General features: G+C 42.8%; 3 protein-coding genes across 4 annotated transcripts; 1 reads left to right on the plus strand and 2 right to left on the minus strand.

Annotated features, from left to right (window-relative positions):
* Positions 1-19,397, minus strand: si:dkey-28n18.9 (sorting nexin-6). The gene is made up of 14 exons (XM_029678838.2): positions 19,222-19,397; positions 18,760-18,864; positions 18,238-18,345; positions 17,676-17,736; positions 17,230-17,357; positions 5,421-5,504; positions 5,128-5,202; positions 5,014-5,044; positions 4,792-4,879; positions 3,158-3,197; positions 2,931-3,017; positions 2,286-2,375; positions 1,909-1,974; positions 1-1,729 (listed from the first exon to the last, which is right to left on the minus strand). The coding sequence occupies exons 1-14, from the start codon at positions 19,225-19,227 to the stop codon at positions 1,589-1,591; spliced, it is 1,110 nt and encodes a 369-aa protein (XP_029534698.1). The 5' UTR covers positions 19,228-19,397; the 3' UTR covers positions 1-1,588.
* LOC115140486 (zinc finger CCCH domain-containing protein 10-like) lies at positions 3,780-26,943 on the plus strand. Of its 2 annotated transcripts, XM_065001848.1 has the most exons (5): positions 3,780-4,122; positions 13,600-13,686; positions 13,931-14,099; positions 24,180-25,443; positions 25,567-26,943. In XM_065001848.1, exons 4-5 carry the CDS (start codon positions 24,280-24,282, stop codon positions 26,089-26,091), a joined length of 1,689 nt encoding a protein of 562 aa, XP_064857920.1. In that variant the 5' UTR covers positions 3,780-4,122; positions 13,600-13,686; positions 13,931-14,099; positions 24,180-24,279; the 3' UTR covers positions 26,092-26,943. The 2 variants fall into 2 exon arrangements, with proteins under 2 accessions (XP_064857920.1, XP_064857918.1); XM_065001846.1 differs by lacking the exons at positions 3,780-4,122; positions 13,600-13,686; positions 13,931-14,099 and adding an exon at positions 21,790-21,879.
* Positions 19,713-20,792, minus strand: zgc:152986 (uncharacterized protein LOC101884054 homolog). The gene is made up of 2 exons (XM_065001855.1): positions 20,582-20,792; positions 19,713-20,213 (listed from the first exon to the last, which is right to left on the minus strand). The coding sequence occupies exons 1-2, from the start codon at positions 20,790-20,792 to the stop codon at positions 19,819-19,821; spliced, it is 606 nt and encodes a 201-aa protein (XP_064857927.1). The 3' UTR covers positions 19,713-19,818.
* Positions 26,944-27,932: the final 989 nt, after the last annotated feature.

Here is a 27,932-nt window from a genome sequence, read left to right on the forward strand (position 1 = left end):
AATTGTTAAATGCATTGCTTTATTAAATACCTCAGAATTCTCACATTATGATTTTCTGAGCATAATTTTATTATTGGTAAGATTTACAAAATGAACAGAGCTCTGTATTAAATTGTGCTCACAGCATCAGGCACAGAATATATTCCAGACTGATTGAATTGATTCCACATGTCGAGCACAATGATGCAGTGACCTCTGTATAGATTACGGAGGGAAACATATGCCAGTGGCTAACAGGGGATTGCATGTAATTGTCTTGATAGTTAATCACATGCAGTAAACAGGAACTGCAACACCAGTAAACAGGAAGAGGGACAGTGAGGAAACATGCCAATAGAATGCATGCATAGTTAGAACATACAGCCAACTCCTGATAAATGCAATAGCATGTCTGATTGGGACTATCTTGAATGCATGCACCAAATCAGAGCATGCAGATTTACAAGCAAGTAAAATGGATATACAGGTATTTGAAATGGGATAGGTGAATTGCAATGCAGTTGAGAGCAGCAGTGGGCTTTACGGCTGGGTTATCTTGACTCCAGAACAGGGTGAATACAGTATGATGTCAAGACCATCTCTGCTGTGTCCAAACACTCCTTCACTGTCAGATTACCACATCCTGTTCTCCTCCTTTCTCCCTGATTACTGGGATGGGATTTACTCCTCCCCACGACTCAGAGATTACAGACCAAGACAGACAAGCTCAAAGACACAGCAGCATCCTCACAGATATGGCCAACAGTCAACACAGGGCGCAGCATAGAGTGAAGAGTCAGGGATCAGCCACAGTGGAGAGAACAGCACAAAGATCAGTTATAGGATCGACCAATCCCAGAATTGACCCCCAACCACTTATGGAGATTTGGGAGGTTGAAGAAGTTTAAGCAATACCAGCATACCATAACTATTACCATATTGCTTATACATATCACATCCAAACATGTGCCAAGGGGTAGGGTTAGTGGTCTTTTTGAATTGGACACTCACATTCAGTAATAGAAGGATCGTCTTAGGGCCCAGCCACAGTTAGTTGAGGAAGCACCAGAAGAAAGAACAGTCGTTGAATCAGCATATAAACCAAACAGAGGGAAGAGCAGAGGGAACAGTCCCAGAGTCCGAATACAGAGAGAGTGGGAGTGTCCTTGGGAGGAGTCGAACACACTGATTAATGACCCTGGAGTGAGAAACACACACAGGCAGCCAGAGAGTTGGGCAATCAGTTCATCATGCTTTATATTGTGTGACCCTTACTACTGATGTGGCGATGGCTAGAGATCTGCACAGAACTCTCTCCTCTCCTCAATGTCTGCACCATTGCACAACACTGACAGAGACAATCCAACTCCCTCTCTGCTAAGGAGAGTGGGAGGGGGTTTGGACAGAGGGCACAGTATGTGACTGTGTGAGAGAGAGACAAAGCTATTGGGTTATTATTGCTATAAGGATTATGCTGATTTCCCTACATTTACAAGTTTATTGGAAGCAGGGCTTGACGCATACATAGACAATGCATGTACATATTTAGTGTGAGGTGCTCAGTCAAACTGTGTTCAGGTGGGTCAGAGGGGTGTCTGGCCGGTGGTGGTCACTCCCCCAGCCCTTTGAAGGCCTGCAAGTGCTGGTTGTAGCGGAAGGAGGTGTCCCTGGCTGTTTCAAGCTGCTTCTCACACCACAGAATCAGAGCCTGGCGTAACAACTCCACATGAGTACTGTGGAACCTTGCTATCTGGAACACACACACGCCACTGAACTTTAGAATAAATTGAACAGAACATATATTTCAGTCAAAACTAAGCAGACAAAAAGCAACAATCTGTTGTATAAGAGCAGCTGATAGGAGAGGTGAGAGTCAGAATGAAGTGAACATTGGAGGTGAAAGACAGCAGTCCAGTGGGCTGTATGTACCTCCTGTTTAGCCACTCCAGATACATGATCAAACTCCTTCTCAGCTGCCACCTTCAATTCGTCCATCTGAATCAGAAAGGAAAATACATCACTCACACAGCGCAGAACATAACACAGTTTCAGAACTATTAGTCAATATACAGTCAAGTCCTGATAAGTGAACATTGGAAAAATTGTAAAAAACTGTTTAATTGTATTGCAGTTCACCAGTACCAATTCAACTATATTTTTTACTGAGACATCTTTATGCAGGAATGACAGTCTCAAACCATATAAGCAGTTTGCTCTAGATGAGAGAGCACTACTGACACCTGCTTGACCTATGAGGAACAAGCAGTGCCTGATGTGTCCCCGTCTGTGTGAACAAAAACACTTACAGCAGCTTTCTTTATAGGCTTGGCTCGCTCTGCATTCCTGCTGGCTGTTTCTAGCTCCACAAGCTTACAGGTCCTCCTGTACAGCATCTCCTACAAAACACACTCAAACGGCTCAAAGATCAACCTTATTTATCCATAAAGATAATATTTAATAACAACTTTTTATTTCTACATTTTTTATTTAACCTTTATTTAACAACTAGACAAGGCAGTTAAGAACAAATTCTTATATAAAATGACGGCCTACACCGGCCAAAACCTGACGACACTGGGCCAATCTATAGGACTCCTAATAATGGACGGTTGTGATACAGCATGGATTTGAATTAGGGTGTCTGTAGTGACGCCTCTAGCACTGAGATGCAGTGCCTTAGACTGCTGCACCACTCGGGAGACCTTTAATATCAACAATATGTGTTAAGAGTTTCCTGTGCAATTTGTTATGTCTATGACAGCTGAATGGGTTGAGGTTTTTCCACCATGACCTAATACAAACTGTGAGCACTAACAGTTACAACACTAACACCGAACAATGTTCTTGTTCACCAATAACTTAGCAGTTAACACTAAGGCAAGGAGTTTTTCTCAGTCAGGTCTGGAGACAGGAAAAACTCCTGGCCCTAGTAATGAAAGATGATGTCTGACCTTCTCTGCCTCTTGGCAACGAGACTCCAGATCCAGCCCCAGCCCCAGAGTGCTCAAGTTGTTCTCAGCAACACACTCAAAGTTTCTCTGCCCACAGAGAAAGAGACAAACATAATAGTAATGCATGTGTGGTAAATCAAGTGAAATAACCTCTCAGTCTTTTTTCCTTAGAATTTTTTATGTTTGGTCAAATGTATATTTCCACAGGGTTGAGGATGCCATTTTACCTTGATTGAATCTATGACCTCAGACAGCTTGACACATATCCTGCAAGATGAAATAGGGGAATAGGTGAGTCCCTTTAAAAACAGACCCCCATATACAGTGGGGAGAACAAGTATTTGATACACTGCCGATTTTGCAGGTTTTCCTACTTACAAAGCATGTAGAGGTCTGTAATTTTTTATCATAGGTACACTTCAACTGTGGGAGACGGAATCAAAAATCCAGAAAATCACATTGTATGATTTTTAAGTAATTAATTTGCATTTTATTGCATGACATAAGTATTTGATCACCTACCAACCAGTAAGAATTAACAGCTTAGGATAGAAAATACTCTAAAGTTTCCAAAACTGTAAAAATATTGTCTGTGAGTATAACAGAACTGATATTGCAGGCGAAAGCCTAAGAAAAATCCAATCAGGAAGTGACTCTTATTTAGAAACCTCTGTGTTCCTATGCGTCCCTATTGAGCAGTGAAAGGGATATCAACCAGATTCCTTTTTCTATGGCTTCCCTAATGTGTCTAGTGTCACAAGACATAGTTTCAGGCTTTTATTTTGAAAAATGAGCGTGAGTGACAACATTGCGTCAGTGGTCAGCTGGTGGCTCTCAGAGTGATATGTGCCTAATAGACAAATGCGGCCATTGTTTCTCTCGCTCCTACTAAGAAGCCAACTGACCCGGTTGATGTACTGTATTATCGAATAGATATTTGAAAAACACCTTGAGGATTGATTATAAAAAACGTTTGCCATGTTTCTGTCGATATTATGGATCTAATTTGGAATATTTTTCAGCGTTGTCGTGACCGCAATTTCCGGTCGATTTCTCAGCCAAACGTGAAGAACAAACGGAGCTATTTCGACTACAAAAATAATATTTTCCATAAAGACAACGCTGAAAAAAAAGGAACATTTGCTATCTAACTGGGAGTCTCGTGAGTGAAAACATCTGAAGCTAATCAAAGGTAAACAATTTAATTTGGTTGCTTTTCTGATTTTCGTGACCAAGCTGCCTGCTGCTAGCTATGCTAGGCCATCGATAAACTTACACAAATGCTTGTCTTGCTTTGGCTGTAAAGCATAATTTAAAAATCTGAGACGACAGGGTGATTAACAAAAGGCTAAGCTGTGTTTCAATACATTTCACTTGTGATTTCATGAATATGAATATTTTCTAGTAATATTTTTTTGTCTGTTGCGTTATGCTAATTAGTGTCAGTTGATGACAATTCTCCCGGATCCGGGAGCAGTAATTCCAAGAGGTTAAAAAAGTTACAGGTCTGTGAGAACCAGAAATCTTGCTTGTTTGTAGGTGACCAAATACTTATTTTCCACCATAATTTGCAAATAAATTCATTAAAAATCTTTTTTTTTTTTTATTCTCATTTTGTCTGTCATATTTGAAGTGTACCTATGACGAAAATTACAGGCCTCTCTCATCTTTTTAAGTGGGAGAACTTGCACAATTGGTGGCTGACTAAATACTTTTTTTGCCCCACTGTATGTGTGTGTGTGTATTCTTTATCCTATTGTTTAATTCTGGCAACCCCACTGCAGTTAGAGTCGAAACCCCAACTTTGAATACCTCTGGTTTATTCTATGTAAATATGACATCTATGGTGTGGTTCACTCACTTTGAGAAGGCCAGGACAGCAGAGTCTTCTTCCTGCTCCACACAGAGATGCAGAGCGGTTGAGAAGTGTCCACAAGCCACTGCTAGTTCTGGGGAAACACACATGGTTAGCAACAGCAGCAGAAACCACAAACACATGTAACTTCTAAAACTTTGTTTAGCCACAACACAACATGTGCCACCACACTCGATCGCAACCTCACTCTGACTCAAAATGTCTTACTTTGTTCTGTCAGCACCACATCAATGAACCTCTGGAAAAAGAGAAGATATAAGAGGGGCTGCAGACAACCAAAACAGGCAAAGAGAGAGAGAGAGGAGGGTACAGAGCACAAACCTCTGTTGCTGATTTGGAGCACCCAGTGAGGGTTAAGTTGTTATCACGCTCAGTCTGAAAAAAGTCATCCACATCCTGGAGACAGAAAGGAATGTACTGATTCACTTTGGACAATCTGACAACACACAAATCTTCTCAACACTTTCAGCTATTGTGGATGTTGTGCTGAACACACAGTATTGTCTGGTCAATGTATATGGATGTGATGGGGTTAGATCTTGTTTGTCCTTAGAGTGACATGTGGAAGGTGCAGGGTTAGGTTTAGATTGTCCAGTATATTAATACTGAGGTACCTTGTGGCCCTCCTTCCTCATCCCTTCCATGGCCTGGCTCAGGCGATTAAAGATACCCTTCCTCGCCCTCTGACGACCTGGGGGCTGGAGCACACCCACGTATGCACACACACACGTATGCGCACACACACACACACACGCACGAAAGGGACAGATTAAGGGTACGAGTAACTCACTTCATTACATTGAATCAAACTTTATTTGTCACATGCGCCGAATACAACAGGTGTAGACCTTACTGTGAAATTCTTACTTACAAGCCCTTAACCAACAGTGCAGTTCAAGAAAGACTTAAGAAAATATTTACCAAATAAACTAAATTAAAAATGATAAAAAAGTAACACAATAAAATAACAATAACGAGGCAATATACAGGGGGTACCGGTAAAGAGTCAATGTGCGGGGATACAGGTTAGTTGAGGTCATTTGTACATGTAGGTAGGGGTGAAGTGACTATGCATAGATAATAAACAGCGAGTAGCAGCAGTGTAAAAACTAATCGAGGGGGGGGGTCAATATAAATAGTCCAGGTGGCAATTTGATGAATTGTTCAGCAGTCTTATGGCTTGTGGGTAGAAGCTGGCAAGGAGCCTTTTGGTCCGACACTTGAAGCTCCGGTACCGCTTGCCATGAGGTAGCAGAGAGAACAGTCTATGATTTGGGTGACTGGAGTCTTTGACAATTTTTTGGGCTTCCCTCCAACACCACCTAGTATATACAGTTGAAGTCGGAAGTTTACATACATTTACGTAGGTTGGAGTCATTAAAACTCATTTTTCAACCACTCCACAAATTTCTTGTTAATTAACAAACTATAGTTTTGGCAAATCGGTTAGGATTTGCCATTAAACAGTTTGGAAAATTCCAGAAAATTATGTCATGGCTTTAGAAGCTTCTGATAGGCTAATTGACATAATTTGAGGTGTACCTGTGGATGTATTTCAAGGCCTACTTTCAAACTCAGTACCTCTTTGCTTGACATCATGGGAAAATCAAAAGAAATCAGCCAAGACCTCAGAAAAAGATTGTAAACCTCCACAAGTCTGGTTCATCCTTGGGAGCAATTTCCAAAAGCCTGAAGGTACCACGTTCATCTGTACAAACAATAGTATGCAAGTATAAACACCATGGGACCACGCAGCCGTCAAACCGCTCAGGCAGGAGATGCGTTCTGTCTCCTAGAGATGAAAGTACTTTGGTGCGAAAAGTGAAAATCAATCCCAGAACAACAGCAAAGGACCTTGTGAAGATGCTGGCAGAAACAGATGAAAAAGTATCTATATCCACAGTAAAATGAGTCCTATATCGACATAACCTGAAAGGCTGCTCTGCAAGGAAGAAGCCACTGCTCCAAAACCACCATAAAAAAGCCAGACTACGGTTTGCAACTGCACATGGGGACAAAGATCGTACTTTTTGGAGAAATGTCCTCTGGTCTGATGAAACAAAAATGGAACTGTTTGGCCATAATGACCATCGGTATGTTTGGAGGGAAAAGGGGAGGCTTGCAAGCTGAAGAACACCATCCCAACCGTGAAGCACGGGGGTGGCAGCATCATGTTGTGGGGGTCAGGAAGTTAAAGCTTGGTCGCAAATGGGTCTTCCAAATGGACAATGACCCCAAGCATACTTCCAAAGTTGTGCCAAAATGGCTTAAGGACAACAAAGCCAAGGTATTGGGGTGGCCATCACAAAGCCCTGACCTCAACCCTATAGAAAATTTGTGGGCAGAACTGAAAAAGCGTGTGCGAGCAAGGAGGCCTACAAACCTGACTCAGTTACACCAGCTCTGTCAGGAGGAATGGGCCAAAATTCACCCAACTTATTGTGGGAAGCTTGTGGAAGGCTACTCAAAACGTTTGACCCAAGTTAAACAATTTAAAGGCAATGCTACCAAATACTAATTGAGTGTATGTGAACTTCTGACCCACTGGGAATGTGATGAAAGAATTAAAAGCTGAAATAAATCATTCTCTCTACTATTAATCTTACATTTCACATTCTTAAAATAAAGTGGTGACCCTAACTGACCTAAGACGTGGAATTTTTACTAGGATTAAATGTCAGGAATTGTGAAAAACTGAGTTTAAATGTATTTGGCCAAGGTGTATGTAAACTTCCAACTTCAACTGTAGGTCCTGGATGGCAGGAAGCTTGGCCACAGTGATGTTCTGGGTTTTATGTACTATCCTCTGTAGCGCCTTACGGTCAGATGCCGAGCAGTTGCCATACCAGGCAGTAATTTAACAGGTCAGGATGCTCTCGATGGTGCAGCTGTAGAACTTTGTGAGGATCTGGGGACCCATATCAAATCTTTTCAGTCTCCTGAGGGGAAAAAGGTGTTGTCGTGCCCTCTTCACGGCTGTTTTGTTGTGTTTGGACCATAATAGTTTGTTGGTGATGTGGATACCAAGGAACTTGAGTCTCTCGACCCGCTCCACTTCAGCCCCGCCGATGTTAATGGGGGCCTGCTCGGCCCGCCTTTTCCTGTAGTCCACGATCAGCTCCTTTGTCTTGCTCACATTGAGAGAGAGGTTGTTGTCTCTGACCTCCCTATAGGCTATGTCATCGTTGTCGGTGATCAGGCCTACCACTGTTGTGTCATCAGCAAACTTAATGATGATGTTGGAGTCATATTTGGCCACGCAGTGGTGGGTGAACATGGATACTACAATGCAAAATAATGCCATTGTCAGACAATCATCTCCTACATTGACACATTTCATTTTGAGAAGAGCTGACTATAATAAGAGGAATATGACTATTTAGAGAAGAAAGAGAAAGGCCTGTTAGAGAGACCTGGAACAGGATGTGGGCTGAGAGGCAGGCGGTGCTGACGGTCTTCATACAATCCAGTCTATTTCTATGACTACTGTTACTCATACAGTACTGAAATACCATTATCAGATTAGCAGAGTTAACACTCACAGGGGGGAGGAGTATGTCAAATGCTGTTTCTTTTAACACTTAAAACACACTGAACAAACAGTCTATTTTGGTTTACAGCATACTGTATATCTCTCAACATCAGGACAGGGTAGTCATGTGGACCTCAGTGCCTGATCAGCTCTTTCCTTCAAATCACTGCAGGTAGAGTATCTTTACACGTGTGGGGTATTTAATGTAATGGAGACAAACAACTTACAAAATAAATCAGATAAGGTGTACGCAAAAAACAATATACACCACGTACACTATACTGTATGTGCTGTTGAAAGATACAAAGTAGAATATATTGCAGATTAAAACAGTACATCTGAAGAATCACAAGCACAAGATGCGTTACTTGTTGCGTTTATCTGCTGTATTTATCAAGACATTAATTTAACTGTCAGTTTGTGTAACAAACAGTGCCCCTGCTTAGCTGTTAAAAGTAAGAGCTTAACATTTCATTTGATCATCAGTGCAACTGCAAAGGATTCTGTTATGAGGCACTAGTTGCATATTTGATTGCCTACAGACACAGTACATGCAGAATCCTGAATTTGAAACGTAATCTAAAGATTTTTACACTGTGCATTTGCAAGCTGTACTCTGTCAGGAACTAACAACCCACAGCAGGAGATCACTGCCTACACAGGCCAGTCTGTGCTCCTGTAGTGGGCAGTAATATTAGACATGTGTATATACAGTGTATATGATAAGACTAAGAAATTAGCCTATTCAAATGTTTATCTGAGACCATAAAGATAATTAGCAATATGCAAGAGACTACAGTTGAACCATGTGCAATCAAATCTTCTGCATTTAGCTGACTAAGATCAACGAATGGTCATGAGAAGTGAATATCAAAGCAAGTATTATTTAATAACTTTGCAAAATGAATGGGTTCACATACAAGACCTAAAGCTTAAATTACGAGGCAATACTGACATTAACAAAGGATTATTCTCGGCATATAGATTGTAAAGTTAATTTACAGGCAAAGCATGGACAAAGAGAAGCTTAGTAGGCCAGAGTCCTAGAAGCCTAGGATACTGGATACAGGATAAGAGAGAAAACAAAGGCATTTCATTCCATTTATAACATCTGAAGGTGTAACCTTTCAACCAAAGACCAACCACCATTGACCAATCAATCAAAGTATACCAAGTTTACAGTGTAACCTGACCACCAAGGCCCAATCTCCACAGGGTGTCACAGCATTTAGAGGTTAGTGTGGGGGATGAGACCAATGTCAATATGACAGAATTCCTGATAGGACCATATATATATATATATATATATATATATATATATATATAGCATCAGAGTTATCCGTGAACAAGTTTCAGATGGAATAATACTATAGTATCCATGTATGCAAAGTGTTTGGGGCAAAACCAACACCTCACTGAGTACCACTCTTCATATTTTGAAGCATGATGGTGGCTGCATCATGTCATGGATGTGCATGCTATCGGCAAGTACTAGGGAGTTTTTGGGGGGGATAAAAATAAACACAGTAGAGCTAAGCACAGGCAAAATCCTAGAGGAAACCCTAGTTCAGTCTGCTTTTCAACAGACACTGGGAGACAGATTCACCTTTCAGCAGGAAAATAACCTCAAACACAAGGCCAAATATACACTGGAGTTGCTTACCAAGACAACATTGAGTTGCCTAGTTACAGTTTTGATTTAAATTTTCTTGAAACTCTATGGCAAGACTTGAAAATGGTTGTCTAGTGTTAATCAACAACCAACTTGACAGAACTTGACAAATTTTAAAAGAATATTGTGGAAATATTGTACAATTTGGATCTTAGAGACTTACCCAGAAAGACTCACAGCTGTAATTGCTGGCAAAGTTGATTATATCATGTATTGACTCAGGGGTGTGAATACTTATGTACATGAGATATTTCTGTATTTATTTTCAATAAATGTACCAAAATGTCTAAAAACATATTTTCACTTTTCATTATGGGGTATTGTGTGTAGATGGGTGAGAAAACAATAGATGTAATCTATTTTGAATTCAGGCTGTAACACAACAAAATATGGAATAAGTGAAGGGGTGGCAGGTAGCCAAGTGGTTAGAGCTTTGGGCCAGTAACCGAAAGGTTGCTAGATTGAATCCCCGAGCTGACAAGGTAAAAATCTGTCGTTCTGCCCCTGAACAAGGCAGTTAACCCGCTGTTCCTAGGCAGTCATTGTAAATAAGAATTTGTTCTTAACTGACTTGCCTAGTTAAAAAAAAATTTAAAAACATTCTGAAGGCACTATATATAGTCACTGAGTGTACAAAACACTAGGAACACTTGCTCTTTCCGTGACCAGGTAAATCCAGGTGAAAGCTATGATCCCTTATTGAGGTAACCTGTTAAATTCACTTCAATAAGAGTAGATGAATGGGAGGAGCCAGGGTAAAGGAGGACCTTGAGACTTGGGGCTGTATTCCAAACACTTAACAGACACACCCTCTCCCCTCAAATGAAAGTGGACGTCATCAGAAGTGCAGGGCGAGGGAGGAATGATTTTTAAATGGACCGCACTTGCCCAGAAATTCATCGCTCTTTCATCCCGCAATGATTGTTTTCAGCCACAGGTAGCTTGTGGGTGTTTTATATGCGCTACAGTCAATTATGATTGCATGTCTACTTACATTAAATATATCATTATTAATATACGCCTACTGTATGATAGCTAGCAAATGAATTAGCTAACTAGCGTTAGCCTGCTTAGCTGGAACTTCTGAAGGAAAATTTTTATTTCTACAATTTCCAAAAGTTAACCAAACAAAAATGTCATTACTTTAACGAGACGTGTTTGTGCCGCCATGTGCATTAGTAGCATAATTTCTAACTTATTTACATGATTTTTTACTTACATATGTTAACTTCTCCATATTGACGTTGAGGTTTTATGTTTTGGCAAACTTTCCTTAGCGGTTGTCCCAATCATTGAGAATTGAATTATGGGGCGTTTCAGGCCCCGAAGTGAACAGTAATTGTACACTCATAAGGTCGACCAAAACGAGGTCTGAGGGGCTTACGCTGCTAATTTATCTTCCAGCTTCACATGGTCTAAAGTCAGAGATAGACAGAACTCAGACTATCAACCCAGAAAAAACAGGGTGAAGATGTTTAATATTCCTCTCAAACCTCACCAATGGGATCAGGAAGATTACATGTGTAGAATCAGTGACACTCAATTTCAAAACATCCGACTCATTGTTAAAGGTAAGCCATTGATGATCATAATCTCATCATTTTGGCAAATCAACACATACATGATGTTATCACAAAAGTCTCTATACATCAGTGGTCACCAACCTATTCTGATTCAAGGTCACTTTCACAGTCAAAAAGAAAGGCAAGATCTACTGCTCAGATTTGTTTTTTAAACACGACTTTTAAAAAATGATGTTAACCTAAAAAACAGTTCCGTAGGAATGAGGTTTGTGCAGTAGGTCTAATACATTATCACAGCATATTGTCTATATGCCTGGCCTGCCAATGTTGTTCTTCTCAGACCATATTACTCTGAACAAAAATATAAAACCCAACCATTTCAAATACTTTTGTGGCAGTTCACAAGGAAATCAGGCAATTTATATAAATTCATTAGTCTCTAATCTATGGATTTTACATGACTGGGAATACAGATGCATCTGTTGGTCACAGATGCCTTAAAAAAAGGGCGTGGGTCAGAAAAACAGTCAGTATCTGGTATGACCACCATTTGCCTCATGCAGCGAGACATCTCTTTCGCACAGAGATGATCCCGCTGTTGATTGTGGCCCGTGGAATGTTGTCCCACTCCTCTTCAATGGCTGTGTGAAGTTGCTGGATATTGGCGGGAACTGGAACACGGTGTCGTACACATCGATCCAGTGAATATGCAGGCCATGGAAGAACTGGGACATTTTAAGCTTCCAAGAATTGTGTACAGATTCTTGCAACATGGGGCCGTGCATTATCATTCTGAAACATGAGGTGATGGTGGTGGATGAATGCCACGACAATGGGCCTCAGGATCTCGTCACGGTATCTCTGTGCATTCAAGTTGCCATCGTTGTTTGTAGCTTATGCCTGCCCATACCCATCGCCACAAAGGGGCACTCTGTTGGGGGCGGCAGGGTAGCCTAGTATAGTGTTGGACTAGTAACCGGAAGGTTGCAAGTTCAAACCCCCGAGCTGACAAGGTACAAATCTGTCGTTCTGCCCCTGAACAGTCAGTTAACCCACTGTTCCTAGGCTGTCATTGAAAATAATAATTTGTTCTTAACTGGTTAATAAAAAGGTTAAATTAGTTTAAAGGTTCACTTCGGGGCCTGAAACGCCCCATAAATTTAAAAAAAAGTTTTTAAATCTGTTCACAACGTTGACATCAGCAAACCGCTCACCAATACGATGCCATACGCGCTGGCTGCCTGGTACAGTTGAAACCAGGATTAATCTGTGAAGGGCACACTTCACGGTTGGATGTACTGCCAAATTCTCTAAAACAACGTTAGAGAAATTATCATTAGATTCTCTGGAAACAAACCATGACGTCAGCGTCAAAGTCAGATCTCTAGAAAGAGTTTCTGACTTGGAATTCAGAGTTGGATAACTGTTAAACTATTTTTCCCAGACGGATCACCCTTTTTTTCATAGTTACCAGTTGTCTTCAACGCATTGAAGCCTAAGATTTCTGAGTTGTTTTGAACACTGCATTAGTCTCAGAGGAGGGAGAGAGAGAGAAGCAGAGGGGTCCACCTCTCACGGTCTTTGCTCTCTCCTTTTCCTCCAGTGAGACTGACCAGAGAGAGGGGACAGTCTTCCACCTGATGGTGAAACTCGAGTCGCACCGTATCTGCCTCATGCACAAATTCATGTTGTTCCTATGACCAGAGAAAGTGAAATACTCCTCCATATTAAAATAGACATGATGAGCTGCTGATAATAAAACACAGAGCTGTCGATACACTTGGCTACTCATTCATTGCAGCTGCATTGAGAGTGGAAGTAGGGAGAAGCGTGCTGATCAGGGCTCTGTGCAGGCCAGTCAAGTTCTTCCACACCAATCTCGATAAACTATTTATTTATGGGCCTCGCATTGTGCACGGAGGCATTGTCATGTCGAAACAGAAACATTACCTGTCAGCAATGGGTGTGGCTGAAATAGACATTATTACTATTTTTGGCTCATTGCCATGTTAAACTATTTCAAAACTATTTTAACTAACTACACTAATGATAACTTCCTTGGTTAGGAACAGATCAACCCACTACCACCAAACACTCAACAGATCGACCCAAAGGACACGCCACTACAAATGTCGTAACAACTTCACCTCAAGGTTAGTACAAACTGAAATTCTACTATATGAGCTAGATATTCTAGCAAAAACCTTACATATTCATACTGTATATCTGTCAAAAGTTACATTTTCACTGCTCTGTCTGACAATCTCAAATGATGTTTCAACCATCAAATTACATCTGTAATAAATCACATGACCAAGCCTGCTCTCTTAGTCTCTACTGCATAAGTGTAAGTAATCCTTTGCTGTAGCACTCATGCAACTTCCCCTGCCATCTCAGCTACACTGACAGAACATGTTCATGTCCGGGAAGGAACTCAGGGGGACTTCAGGAGAAGCTCAACCTTCATCCTCTGACCCCAATACAATCCTCTACATCTTACTGTCTGTTCTACCAGTCATACTGACCATCGCTGGAGTGGCTCTGTACATATACAAGAGGAACAAAGGTACTTCTTTCACACACAGTTAAAACTGCCAGATAAAAAATATTGTTGTCATTGTTATGAGTTCAGATAGTGAATCCCTTGACCCCTATGGAAGAAAAACACAGAGAAGAAAAATAGTGGGAGCCAAACAGGAGGAAAGCAAAAAGATGAGGTAAAATAATGCCCGTCACATTACACTGAGAATGTTACTGAATTAAATTGCCTCAGTTTCAGTGGAAAAATCAAGCCTTGAAGTAGTATTATATAGTAGTAATCAAAGTGTTATTTGTTTAATTAATGATGGAGGTGTGTAAGTCTCATTGTATCTCTTCTCTAGGATGATCCCTCTGCATTGTACTCCACAATTTGACAGAAACACTGCTGTTGACGAAAATACGTTAGTGTAAGAGAATGTGTGCGCTAGTATAAACTTTAAATAGGCCTCGTGGGAATTAAAATAGTTGTGCCTTCTAGATTTTAACAGCAGCGCACGCAGTTTCTCTGAATGTATCTTGTGTTTGTGATTGTCCCTCTCTATCGGAGAATCCCTCAGTGACATACTCCACCATCGACCACATGAAAGGAAAGCGGAAAGCAGCAGTAAGTCTAGAGAAGTGGAGAGACAGAGTACGCCAGCATCAAGATAGGCAGATGCTCCTACAGCCACTATACAGTAGGCCTACAACTGGCCAGCCTTATACTGCAGAGAGATCTCATATTGTGTCCAGTATAATGTGGTTTTTCTGACACACTTGACTGTAAATATGTTTCACTCTCCACCTCAGTAAGACGTTTTGTGCTGAGCTGTTCACAGGAGATCAGATGTTAATCAACCAAACACACAAACAGAAGAGATGTGTAAGATTAGTGAAGTAACAAGAAGACATGTTTGTCTGTGTGTGGCAGAGACACACAAAGCGCTGTATATGGCTGTAAGTTGACCTAGTTCCTTTTTTATATTGCTGTTGTGCAATTATTTTTTGTAAACTTCTTTGAAATAAAAAAGGAGAACTTCAGACATTTTTTTTCAGCCAGTATCTTTCTGACAAATATCTGGTGCACTCTGAGCAATTCGTCTTTCTCCACATTGACAACATAAAAACAGATAAAAAAATGTTTATAAGAGTGTGTCACAGACAACAATCTCTGCGAATACAACCTCAACCTTTTGTCAAAACCAATTAACTACTTTCTCTTTGGTGTAATTGAGAAATCACACATTGTGAAAATCAGTCTAACAATGACATCAACTGAAGCTACTCTTTAGTGCAGTGTGTGAAATGTTTCTGAGGTCTGTTCTCTTGCCCTTGTTTAGATACAGACAACATTGTCATTTGTCAAAGTCAGATCCTACAATGGTCTACTTCAGCACACTCCTATAGACCCAAATCAGACGGCCATCTATCTACAGCTTCTTAATAAATTGTAATGAAACAGGAAGGGAGTGCAGCTCGAACCTTCAGCTTTCTGGCCCGTAGCCCTGTGGAAATCAACTGTGCCACAGAAGCATGCTCGAGTCGATATCCACGCTTATAAAGCAAGGTCACTACAACATCTTGGCTGAGTAAGATCATGTGTTTTTGACACGTCCTTATGTTTCTACAACTTGATTGGAGTCGATCTGTGGTAAATTAAATTGATTGGACATGATTTGGAAAGGCACACACCTGTCTATATAAGATCCCACAGTTGCCAGTGCATGTCAGAGCAAAAACCAAGCCATGAGGTCGAAGGAATTGTCTGTAGCGCTCCAAGACACGATTGTGTCGAGGCAAGGGGAAGGATACCAAAAGATGTCTGCAGCATTGAAGGTCCCCAAGAAAACAGTGGCCTCCATCATTCTTAGATGGAAGAAGTTTGGAACCACCAAGACTTCCTAGAGCTGGCTGTCCGGCCAAACTGAGTAATTGGGGGAGAAGGGCCTTGGTCAGAGAGGTGACTAAGAACACAATGGTCACTCTGACAGAGCTTAGAATTCCTCTGTGGAGATGGGAGAACCTTCCAGAAGGACAACCATCTCTGCAGCACTCCACCAATCATGCCTTTATTGTTGAGTGGCCATACAGACGCCACTTTTCAGTAAAAGGCACATGACAGCCCGCTTGGAGTTTTCCAAATGGCACCTAAAGGAATCTCAGACCATGAGAAACACGATATTCTGGTCAGATGAAACCAAAATTGAAACCTGGCACCATCCCTAAGGTGAAGCATGGTGGTGGCAGCATCATGTTGTGGGGATGTTTTTCAGTGGCAGGACTGGGAGACTAGTCAGGACCAAGGGTTATATCAACGGAATAAAGTACAGAGAGATCCTTGATGAAATTCTGCTCCAGAGTGCTCAGAACCTCAGACTGGGGTGAAGGTTCCCCTTCCAACAGGACAACGACCCTAAGCACACAGCCAAAACAACGCAGGGGTGGCTTCGGGACAAGTCTCTGAATGTCCTTCAGTGGCCCAGCCAGAGCCCGGACCTGAACCTGATTGAACATCTCTGGAGAGACCTGAAAATAGCTGTGCAGTGACACTCCCCATCCAACCTGACAGAGCTTGAGAGGGTCTGCAGAGAAGAATGGAAGAAACTTCCCACATACAGGTGTGCCAAGAAGACTCAAGGCTGTAATCGCTGCCAAAGGTGCTTCAACAAAGTACTAAGTAAAGGGTCTGAATACTTATGGACATGTGATATCAGTTTTTAAATTTTAAATAAATGTGCAAACATTTCTAAAAACCTGTTTTTGCTTTGTCATTATGGAGTAGTGCGTGTAGATTGATGAGGGGAAACAAATATTTAATCCATTTTAGAATAAGGCTGCCTGAATACTTTCCAAATTCACTGTAGGTAGCCAATGGGCAAGGGCCCTATGCTGATAAACTTTACCGATAAACTTTGTGAATAAACTGTTTGCCAGTCTCTTAAACAATGTGTGGAAACTCAATTATCCCTAGTTACTAAATGCATCATGTTACAAAGTACAAGACAAACAACTGTAGCTGGCCAATTGGAAGCCAAACAGGTCATTATTGGTAAAGACACAGGTCAAACACATGGAGATGATTGGACTCAAACTGAACAGGAGAGGATAGGACATTGAGAAAAGGGTAGGATTAAACAGATGGAGAATGAAAAGAGGGTTCTGTGGTAATAACACACCTCTGAGCTAGTGAGGAAGTTCTCCAGGCATTTGTTCTTGCTGAGCGTGGTGTGTGCTGCCACCTGCTGGAGATAGGTCTCCAGTGCCATGCAGTACATACGCCAGTCCTCCCCCATGGCCAAGAAACCTACACAACAGACCAGTGAGACAGCCAAATCTTTCACTTCAAACCAATATAAAAACATTGGTATGGCCACTCATACAATATCAGACAAGAAACTGACCAATACATAACAACGCTGTAGTTTCATTGGATGTAAGTTATGTATATTTAAAAAAAAATGTTTTTCACATATTAATTATACAACATAATTATTTGTAACAAATCAAGATAAAACTTTATCTGTTAATAAAACACATTGTTAGCAAGCATTGATAAATATCTGTGTGATGTCAGGTACATTGGGTCAGGGCTGTAAGCGATATATTTGTTGACAATACATACCAAGTTGTTTCAGAACTTTGGCTGGTGCATTCAACTGAGGCTTGGCTGGTAGAGGAGGAAACTAGAGAGAGAAATCACATAGTGGTATTTTTTTATGAGGCTTGAATTCCCAATGCAATGGTGTATAGCCTACATTGAGCTACATTTTGAAATGGTTTGAGCCCTGAATTGGCTGACAGCCGTGGTATATCAGAGAATGCCAATTTGTAAGTCGCTCTGGATAAGAGCGTCTGCTAAATGACTTAAATGTAAATGTAAATGCAGAGTGTGCAAAGCTGTCATCAAGGCAAAGGGTGGCTACTTTGAAATATCTAAAATATATTTTGATTAACACTGTTTTGGTTACTACATGATTCCATATGTGTTATTTCATAGCTGACGTCTTCACTATTATTATTTAGAAAATAGTAAAAAGGAAGAAAAAAAATTGAATGAGTAGGTGTGTCCAAACTTTAGACTGGTACTGTATAGTCACTGTTGAAGCTTATAGGTTTGCTAGTTAGGGTCAGTGTCAGGATTCGATCATGTGTCCGGTGTAGGTAGGAAGAGGTGGGATACTAACAATGACACCCAGTATCCCAGGCACCACCTCCTGAGAGAACAGACACTGCTGCAACCACTGAAAATCCTCATGAGTCCTAGCCACATGGTATTCCCCACTGCCTGACAACTGGGGGGGGGGGGGGGGGGGGGGCAGACAGGCAGGCAGGCAGGCAGGCAGAGATACAGAGAGACAGAGAGAACATGTCACAACAGTCAAACAGGAAACAAGTGCATTTGGTACAGTATTCATGCACGCCATTGAAAACCTCCTGATGCTATAGTACATGTGGACACAATAACAGGCACTGAGAAAAAAATACTAACTTTATAGTCACTGTATCCAACAAAGGAAATAAGAAACTGACCAATGTATAGTATATACCATAATTGTGCACTATACTATTACTGAATGACTTCAGTTAATGGCTATCTTCAAGGCTTTAAGGTCCCAATGACTGGGGTTCTGACAATCAGTCATTCTCCAAAATAGTGGCAACATTACGCTGCAAGACCATTTAATTTATCTCTGAACACTACTTACCTTCTGGGATATGACTATGAAGGTCAGTGCATCCCCGTCTCTCACGGCCTCAGTGACCCGGATAGTTTGGGCACTCACACTAAGTGACCCCTCTCTAGACTCCTCCTGAAATCAACAACAATCATTTCTGTCAGACTCCAAACACCAGAAAGCATTCATCATGAGACATGGTTATTGCTACAACTATTGAATGTCATTTAACTTAAAGTAGCTTATCATCCTGCACATGCGCTGATAAATGTCCATTATTACCACACCCTCACAAAAGTACACTTTCAGGTTTACAAAAACATCAGCATTCCAATACTTGCAGTATGATTAATTTTAGCGTTTTAAATTATCTTCCCAGCTAAAACGTAAAATGCATAAGGTGTGTCTCTGGCAGACAGCCTATCACATGATGACCAGGAACCATAGATAAACTGTCTAATCAGACTACAACATACTACACATCAGACTTACCATCATTTTCTAACTACTGTATGTGCAGTCACTCCCCCAACGTCTTTAGTGTGGTGAAACTGTAAATTTGATACAAATATAAAAGCACAGATCCTTTGTCTCCTAACAGCAGCGGTGCACAAACAGAGACACACTAACTACTGAAGAGGCACAGGATTTCCTTTAGGTCAAAGTGCGGGAGTGAGAGGGGGAAAAAAACAGCCAAACCAAAGAAAGTGCTGGTGCAGGGAAAAACAGAGAGGGGAGTAACAATGTGTTACTGAGTAACTCATATGTCTGGACCACGGCCACACCCATACAGGAAAGATAGGAGAACTGACCATAGAGTTCCCCTCAGTCAACACTACAGACTGGTAAACTACTGGAACTTATTTTGGACCATAAAAGTAGCACAGCTCATTCAATAGTATATAACGTGTCCAATGTCCAGTTTATACTATGGAACACAGGTGGTATGTGCTGTTATGTGACAGAATCAACACCAGACATAATCAATGTAAGGGCACTGTGACTTTATTGCACATTCAACCCATCTGACTGAAAACATTATATGAGCCCATGAAAACATAGATAGATCATGCCCCCTCACACACTTCCTCAACACTGCTGTCTGTATGTGTTTTCTTCCAGCAGAACTGCTGTCCCTCTTGCTCCCCAAACCCCCTCGTGGTCCCCCAGCCCCATCTGGCTAGAGGGATCCCCCGAGAGGTCAAAGAAGCTGCTACCCAGGAAGGCCTGATACTCATGGAGGTCATCCTCATCCTCTCCCCCCAACTGGAAGCTCCAGGAGTCCCCCACATCCCCCAGAAAGGGGTCCTCGTCCATATTCAGGCCCTGGAACAGCTCCTCCAGGTTAAAGTAGAAGGAGCCCTGGCCCCCTCCATCCCCGGCCCAGTCCTCTTTACCCCCATCCTCCCCCTCAGTCTGGAAGGCCTCATGACCCATCTGGTCATACCGCATCCGTTTCTCCTCGTTTGAGAGCACCTCGTATGCTTGAAGTGGAGAGAGGAGCACTCTGTTACCATAGCACTGGCAGCTCTGAAGTCTCTCAGTCCATTCACTCACACAATTACCCAGAACACATTGCTACATTACCTGAGCTTAAAACAGGTAGCCTATTCTGAAAGTTTAATGTGGTGTTTTAGTGGTCTGAGTGCAGTGCAGTATGAGACAAAACAACCTGCCTCTGTTGCAACCAATACCTGCAGACACACTCTTTGCAAAGAATGTCAGCTTTATCTTAAAATTATCAAGATATATTAGCACATACAAAGACGTATTTTATTACATACAGTACGATATATATTCAGCTCTTACTGATCAAAGAGAGAAAAATAAAGTTGTGAGCCTAGGACCTTACCTTCAGCTATCTCCCTGAAAATCTTCTCTGCATTGGGACTTTTGTTCCTGTCTGGGTGGTATGTCATGGCCAGTTTATGGAAGGTCTTCTTGACCTGCCGGTCAGTAGCAGACTGTGGAACACCCAGCACCTCATAGTAGTCTCTAGTAGTAGCCTCAGAGTCACAGGGCCATAGGAACACAACACACCACAACGAGCCCAGTAGCAGCATCCCAGAGGAAATGGGATTGCCTATACTGTACCTGCTGCAGTGAAGACATGAAGTCTAAGAAAAACTATGTAACACACACAGTTAGTTATTCTTCACTGTAACTCTAGTAGGAGTGGTGTCCCGCTCATAACCACACAAAAGCAAAGTTAAACGTACAAGCTTCATGTCAGCATACCAACAGTGTACATAGGCATATGATGTCTTCAAGCAACATACACATATTTGCATAACGCTGTATTGGGGTATAAATTGTATACACACAAATGTTGGTGTCGAACTAGGCTAATCATCAAAATGTGGATTCTCTGCTTGCACTAGTTACATGGCTTGCTAATGCTTGCATTAGTAGCTAGTAAGCTAATAGCATGCCAGGTCTAGTAAATAAGCAGCAGCCACGGTCGTGTTCAAATTCGTCTCCCTCCTCGGAATATTTAGAAGATTATTTTTGACAAACTACATACACACCTAAGTTCAGCTGGTACCTACTAAAAGGTTAGTGCAGCTATCAATTAGGCATTATAGGCTATAAAGAACCACCGCCAGCATCTTGTTCATGTTTTACAGCTGCACTGTAAATATCCCCGCCCACAATTTATCCAGGCAGGTACAGGGTCACCTGTCCTGTCATCCTGCAAACCCCGTCGTGTCTGAATCCCCCACCAGAGGGCACTATGTTGTCATCATCAGCGCAGACGCAGTATCTCTAGTGTTGGTTTTGTCAAATATTTTTTTACAACCATAATCTCATTGTTCTATTTGTTGTCCTCCAATACATCCAGTAAATGGCACAAAAATCTACCAGACGGTTTGTGAGAACATTTAGGATCAATAGAGGTAGAAATGGTTCTGACCCCCCTTCTCTGGGGGTTGTGCTTTGAGTCTTTGGAGGACCGACCCGGAGTGTTCAACAACACAGCAGGGACAATAGTCAGCAAAGAGAATGTGTTGAGAAAAGCCAGAGGAATTAAGTCACAAATTATATGTTAGCCGTCTCACATTCGTAACAGAAATCCCACCAGCTGACATGGAAAGTAGATAATACATCGTTTCTTCTGCGTAAAATACTTCTCCTCGAGGCAGCATTTTGGTAAGTTCTTGATGGCTAATCATAGGTAACGTTAGCTAGCTAGCTTGTTAGCAAACTAACGATAGCTAGCTCTATAATCAGACACCTTCAACATACTAGTGGAATCCATGTAGTTTGCTTGCACAATTGTACCATGATGTGACTTTGCAGCTTGTAACTAGATAACCACGTCGGGTGTTATAATATTGTGGTTATCTAGCTAGCTGAATAGCCATAACTAGCTCTCATTCGGCTTGCTAACGTTAAGTCGCTAAATAGCTAACATGTTGTTTAGCTAACCAGCTAACTAGCTCGGCTGTAGCGGCTAGCTAGGCTACTACCTCCCAAACAGCCAGAAACAGCTAGCTACAGACAAGACATGTTTAATGGTCCTGTCCCGGTCTTTGGTCTGTATAATTAAACGTTCTATTCACTTCTGTATTTGTCCAATCAATGATTTCAGAACAAGCATGTCTGGCTGATGCCATTGCCTATGTCAGTGGTTCTTAACCTTGTTGGAGGTACTGAACCCCACCAATTTCATATGCGCATTCACCGAACCCTTATTTTTTTTAATTGGAAAAATAAAATATGATTTTTTCAAATTCAAAACATAGGTATATATTTTACTGGTGCACAAAATGAACCGTGCATCAACATCACTGTGTTCAAACATAATAATGAATATTTACTGCAAATCAGTGTGAGTTCTGCTGTTGCCTTTCAAAGACCAGTTCAGAAATGCACGTCTTCACCTTGGCAAGTGCCACTCTCATGTCATTTTCGCAACAAAGTCTGTTCCTTTTCTTCGTTTTTATGTCCAGCATCCTCGAAAAGGATTGCTCGCAAAGATATGTTGTAACAAACGGTATGAAAATCTCAGAGTTTTCTTAGCAATAACAGGGTACGTTACCATTTGTTGACACCAAAACGTTGAAAGCGTTGTTGTTCTGAAGAGTTCCTGTTGAACCTGGCTCTGCTGAATTTCAATGATTTCATTGAGGTATTCATCATTGACATCTGTTGTCTCAACACTAAACTGCTGTCTCACCCATGCTGATATGACTTCAATGATTTCATTGAATTGCTTGCTTCAGTTCCGCGGGTACAGAAATGTCTCCGATTCCAGATACATCTTCGATCTTACTTACACAGTCGTCCAGGAGGGGAAAGTTTGTGGAGTTATTGTTCTCTGTTCGTCGTTTCCATAACGGTAGCTTTTTTTGAAAAGCCTTCAGGTTTTCCTCCGCTTCGATGATGTTGACTCCACCGCCCTGCATCTTTTGATTGAGATGATTGAGAGCTGCAAAGATATCAGCCATGTACGCTAAAATGAGAATGAATTCAGAATTTATGTAGCAATCTGCATGACAATGTTTGTGTTCTTCTAAAAACAGGGCTAATTCCACACGCACGGCAAAAACACGATTCAGCACCTGTCCCCGGGATAACCACCGAACGTTAGAATGGTACAGAAGTACCTCGAATTCAGAGCCCATTTCTTTACACAGCTCACTGAAGATGCGGTGCCTCAGAGCACTAGTTCACACATAGTTCACGCATTCCACTACAATTTTTAATACTTCTGCCAGTTTTGGAGGCAAGGTTTTTGTTGCCAACGCATGCCTGTGCAGAATACAATGCGTAACAATGATGTGTGGTGCATCGGCTTTCACTAGCGCACCAAAACCAGACTTTCTTCCCAGCATGACTGGAGCTCCGTCCGAACAAACTGCAGAAACCATATCCCACGAAAGATTGTTGTCTTTGAAGAAGTCATCCACCAGTTTCTTCACATCGGCTGCCTTAGTTGTTGTTGTAAGAGGCTTACAAAATAAAAAATATTCCTTTATCACGTCGTCTTTCACATAGCACACGAATACAGCAAGCTGGCTTAGATTGGAAACGTCTGTGGTCTCGTCGAGTTGAAGGCTGAATTTTGCCGGGCTTGAAATCAGATCTGCAACTACTTGAGTCAAGATGTCTTTGCTCATGTCCTCTATTCTGTCGCTGATGGTGTCATTTGAAAGAGGAATTTGGGATAACTTAACTTCAGCCTCTTTTCCCAGCATGATATTCGCCATCTTCAACACAGCTGGTTTTATGAGTGTTTCGCAACTTCATACGATCATATGAGTCCGATGTGTGTCTTGACCTCCGCCAAACCCCTGAGACTGACTCACCGAACCCCTGGGGTTCGATCGAACCCAGGTTAAGAACCACTGGCCTATGTATACATTGATTTAGCTAACTAGCTTGATAACTGTCAGTAAGAGTGTATTTAACTTGATAACACAACCAACTTGACATGTATATTTCAGATGCCTGGGTAGAGGATTGCATTGGTCCGAAGAGCGTTGGACTTACACTCATTATCAGGGAACAGAAAAGGCTGTTGGAATAAGTCACTTGCCCACACACATGAGTGCTGTGTTCCCTTGCGCTGGGCTGAGCGCCATGCCTGACCGGGACAGCGCCTACCTCTCAGGCGGTTGCAGCAGCGGTGGGTTGGGTACTAGTGTGGGCGAGGAAGGCGTGCCGGGGTCTGGTTTAGGAGGGGGCACAGGAGAGGGCCGAGGTGGAGGCAGTGGCTCTGGTTCTGGGGGCATGGGTGGAGTAGGGGCCCTGGGAAATGGGAACAACTGTGGGGGAGGTGGAGCAGGGGGCACGGGGTCGGGACCGGCCCCGGATGGGGTCTGCAGGGACTTTCTGAGGAACGTGTGTAAGAGGGGCAAACGCTGCCGCTTCAAACACCCAGACTTCAATGAGGTGCCGGACCTCGGGGTACAGAAGAATGAGTTTGTCTTCTGCCACGACTACCAGAACAAGGAGTGCGTCCGCTCCAACTGCCGCTTCGTCCACGGCTCCAAGGAGGATGAGGACTACTATAAGAAGTCAGGGGAGTTGCCCCTCAGGCTGAGGGGGAAAGTGGCTGCAGGACTGGGCCTGTCCCCGATGGACCTCCCACACAGCCGAGGGGAGGTCCCCATCTGCAGGGACTTCCTAAAGGGAGAATGCCAGCGGGGCAACAAGTGCAAGTTCCGCCACGTCAAGAAGGACTATGAGTATGAGCAAGCCAGGGTGGGTGCCGGGGTCGTGATGGGCCCGGGGTCCAGTGGGATGGTGAACACAGGCGGGGGGGTAGGAGGTGTTGGGGTGGGTGCTTGTGGGGGCATGGCCGGACTGGTTGGGGGTGGGGGTAACATGATGGGGATGGGCTGTCCCAGCCTGGGAGGCTGCAGAGATCCAGGTATATCAGGGGTGGGGGGAGTAGGGGTAGGTGGGATGGGGGGTTGCCTCTCCATGGCCTCAGGACAGCGTCGTTTTGACAGGGGACCTTGCTCGGTGTACGACTCCCTGTTTGAGAGTGGTCTGTATGAGACCGGGCCCCTGGAGTCCCCTTTGGACCACACAATGCTGCAGCTGAAGAGACGCAGGCTGGAGGGGCTCCGGCTGGACGGGAACGGAGGGGGGCACTATGAGCTGGGGATGCAGGCGGCCCTCCCGCCTCGGCCCCTGGAGTACAGATTTCTGGAGGAGGAGAACGCCCTGCTGAGAAGGAGAGTGGAGGAATTGAAGAAACAGGTCAGTGTAGGAGACAGGAGATGATCAACAACCCTCCACACATAAATCAACAACCACACATAATACAATGAATCTATTAACCTTTTTAAGATCACTCCTCAAACACCTTAATCTCTTCTTCAGGTGTCTAACCTCATGGCCACTAACGAGGTGCTGTTGGAACAGAATGCCCAGTTCCGGAGCCAGACTAAGGTGTCGGTGATGACCCTGTCCTCCACCCCAGCCCCTTCTGAGCAGACCTTGGCTCCCCCTGTGGGTGCGGTCAGCTCCTACAACCACAGCATCGCCCAGACCCATACCACCCTGAGCAGCGCCGGGCTGCAGCCTCGTACCGTCACCCTCACCCAACAGGACCTAGTGGCCCCCACTGGTGCCCCTACAGTACCCCCATCCAACACCGCCCCACCCAGTGCTCCCCTGCCCCACCTCAACCCAGAGATCACCCCGCTCTCGGCCGCCATGGCTCAGACCATCGTCCAGGGCATGGTGCCTCCTGTTTCCATGGCACCTGTGACTGTTTCTGTGGCACCGGTGGCTGTATCCATGGCACAGCCTCTACCTTGCATCACTATAAGCCACGCCACCACCCCAATGGTGTCCTACCCTATTGCCAGCCAGAGCATGAGGATCACCACCATACCTCACTGATGCACTCTTTGGCAAACTCTGTAGAACTCTCCCATGGAACTAGAGATGGGGATGGTATGCAGAATGCATCTTTCAAGTTTCAATTGACCCACAGCAGCTGACTGACTCGAGGGGCAAAGTTGTGGGGGAACCCTAATGCCCACACGCCATAGGCAAAGAAAATGCTAACTTTGATAGGATGACTCCGCCACACACACCCTGCTCTGGCAGCGTTACAAAGTCAGGTGGTCCTCTGAGGTGACCTCCGACCTTGTTAAAGGTTGGTGTGCCAAACGGCCTTCTTCAAACACAGGCAGCAAAAATAACGACAAACTGAAGATATGTCAGTCATGGCGATATTCTGTTTTTTCACACATTTGACTGATGTCTTGATTACTAGGGGATTGTGACATTTCAGTTAGCTTCTGTTATTTTTGTTTGTGGATTTTTAATGTGTAATGTTGAAATTTTACATTGCACACATTTAATGGAATAACAACCACAAGAAAATGCATCTCCTGTTGTTTTATTGCTAATTAATTAAGTTATCCAGAGTAATGTTATTGTGTGAGGATATGGTTATTGACACACACCATCAGATACATTTTTCAGTGCTTGATGCATTGGTATCTTTACCCTAGATTTAATGCTCAAGCCTAAACTCAGCTGAGAGCCTACACACAAACAAACGCAAGTCAATCATGAAGAGAATAGGTAAGCTTGGAAAAGAAACACCTTTAATAAACATGTTATGGATCATTTCCAAATGTACTTGTCAACATTTTATGCGGTCAGATGATTGTGTGAACCGATGGCCTCGGGTAGATACTTAAAATACTAACATACTGTAAAATAAAATATATACACCCCAAATTTTTGCCCTCGGGACAGCCTCAATTCATCGTGGCATGGACTACATTGTGTCAAGTATTCCACAGGGATGTTGGCCCATGTTGACTCCAATGCTTCCTACAGTTGTGTCAAGTTGGCTTTGGGTGGTAAAGACCATTCTTGATACACATGGGTTTCTGTTGAGTGTGAAAAACCTCAGCAGTGTTGCAGTTCTTGACACAAACCGGTCTGCCTGGTACCTACTGAAAGGCACTTACATATGTTCTTTCCCATTCACCCTCTGAATGGCACACAAACACAATCAATGTATCAAGGATTAAAAATCCTGTCTCCTCCCCTTCATCTACACTGATTTCATAAGTGACATCAATAAGGGATCATAGCTTTCACCTGGGCAGTCTGTCGCGGAAAGAGCAGGCATTCTTAATGTTTTGTACACAGTGTATATATATCACTTGGGGAAAAAAGTGTTTTGTAAACAAAATGCACCACTACACTTATGGCATTAACTACCTTGGTTAGGAACAACACCCTTTGTAAACCAAACACAAGATAGGCTGGTGTTGACAATCCATCTTCAGGTAAGAACATTCACGTGGCTATTGTAAACAATTTAAGAGCTCTTGATTCTGCATCAGTACCAGATACTTATTTATACCTTTATTTTACTAGGCAAGTCAGTTAAGAACAAATTCTTACTTACAATGATGGCCTAGGAACAGTGGGTTAACTGCCTGTTCAGGGGCAGAATGACAGATTTGTAGCTTGTCAGCTCCGGGGTTTGAACTTACAACCTTCCGGTTACTAGTCCAACGCTCTAACCACTAGGCTACCCTGCCACCCCATTGACAGCTTATATTGCTCTCACAGGCTTTAGCGGAGATTGGAAAAGAACGCGCACTCTGCAAATTTAAAATAAACAAGCGCATGGACTTTAGTGTGTGAACTTATTTTCTGTCCTGTATTGCCAATTGGATGTGGGTAATTTTGCCATTTCAAAAGGAGGGTGC

The sequence above is a fragment of the Oncorhynchus nerka genome, linkage group LG2 (genome assembly GCF_034236695.1).
Source record: "Oncorhynchus nerka isolate Pitt River linkage group LG2, Oner_Uvic_2.0, whole genome shotgun sequence".
Taxonomy (NCBI): domain Eukaryota; kingdom Metazoa; phylum Chordata; class Actinopteri; order Salmoniformes; family Salmonidae; genus Oncorhynchus; species Oncorhynchus nerka.

Bases quoted from the DNA above. Each gene is read 5' to 3' on its own strand.
- LOC115140486 (XM_065001848.1), top strand. From the start codon at position 24,280: ATGAGTGCTGTGTTCCCTTGCGCTGGGCTGAGCGCCATGCCTGACCGG. The intron at 25,444-25,566 runs GTCAGTGTAGGA...TCTCTTCTTCAG, and splicing joins TGGAGGAATTGAAGAAACAG to GTGTCTAACCTCATGGCCAC.
- si:dkey-28n18.9 (XM_029678838.2), bottom strand. The intron at 3,198-4,791 runs GTGAGTGAACCA...TTCATCTTGCAG, and splicing joins GCTGTCCTGGCCTTCTCAAA to GATATGTGTCAAGCTGTCTG. The intron at 1,975-2,285 runs GTAAGTGTTTTT...TTTCTGATTCAG, and splicing joins AGCCTATAAAGAAAGCTGCT to ATGGACGAATTGAAGGTGGC.
- zgc:152986 (XM_065001855.1), bottom strand. From the start codon at position 20,792: ATGCTGCTACTGGGCTCGTTGTGGTGTGTTGTGTTCCTATGGCCCTGT. The intron at 20,214-20,581 runs GTAAGGTCCTAG...CTCCACTTCAAG, and splicing joins TTTCAGGGAGATAGCTGAAG to CATACGAGGTGCTCTCAAAC.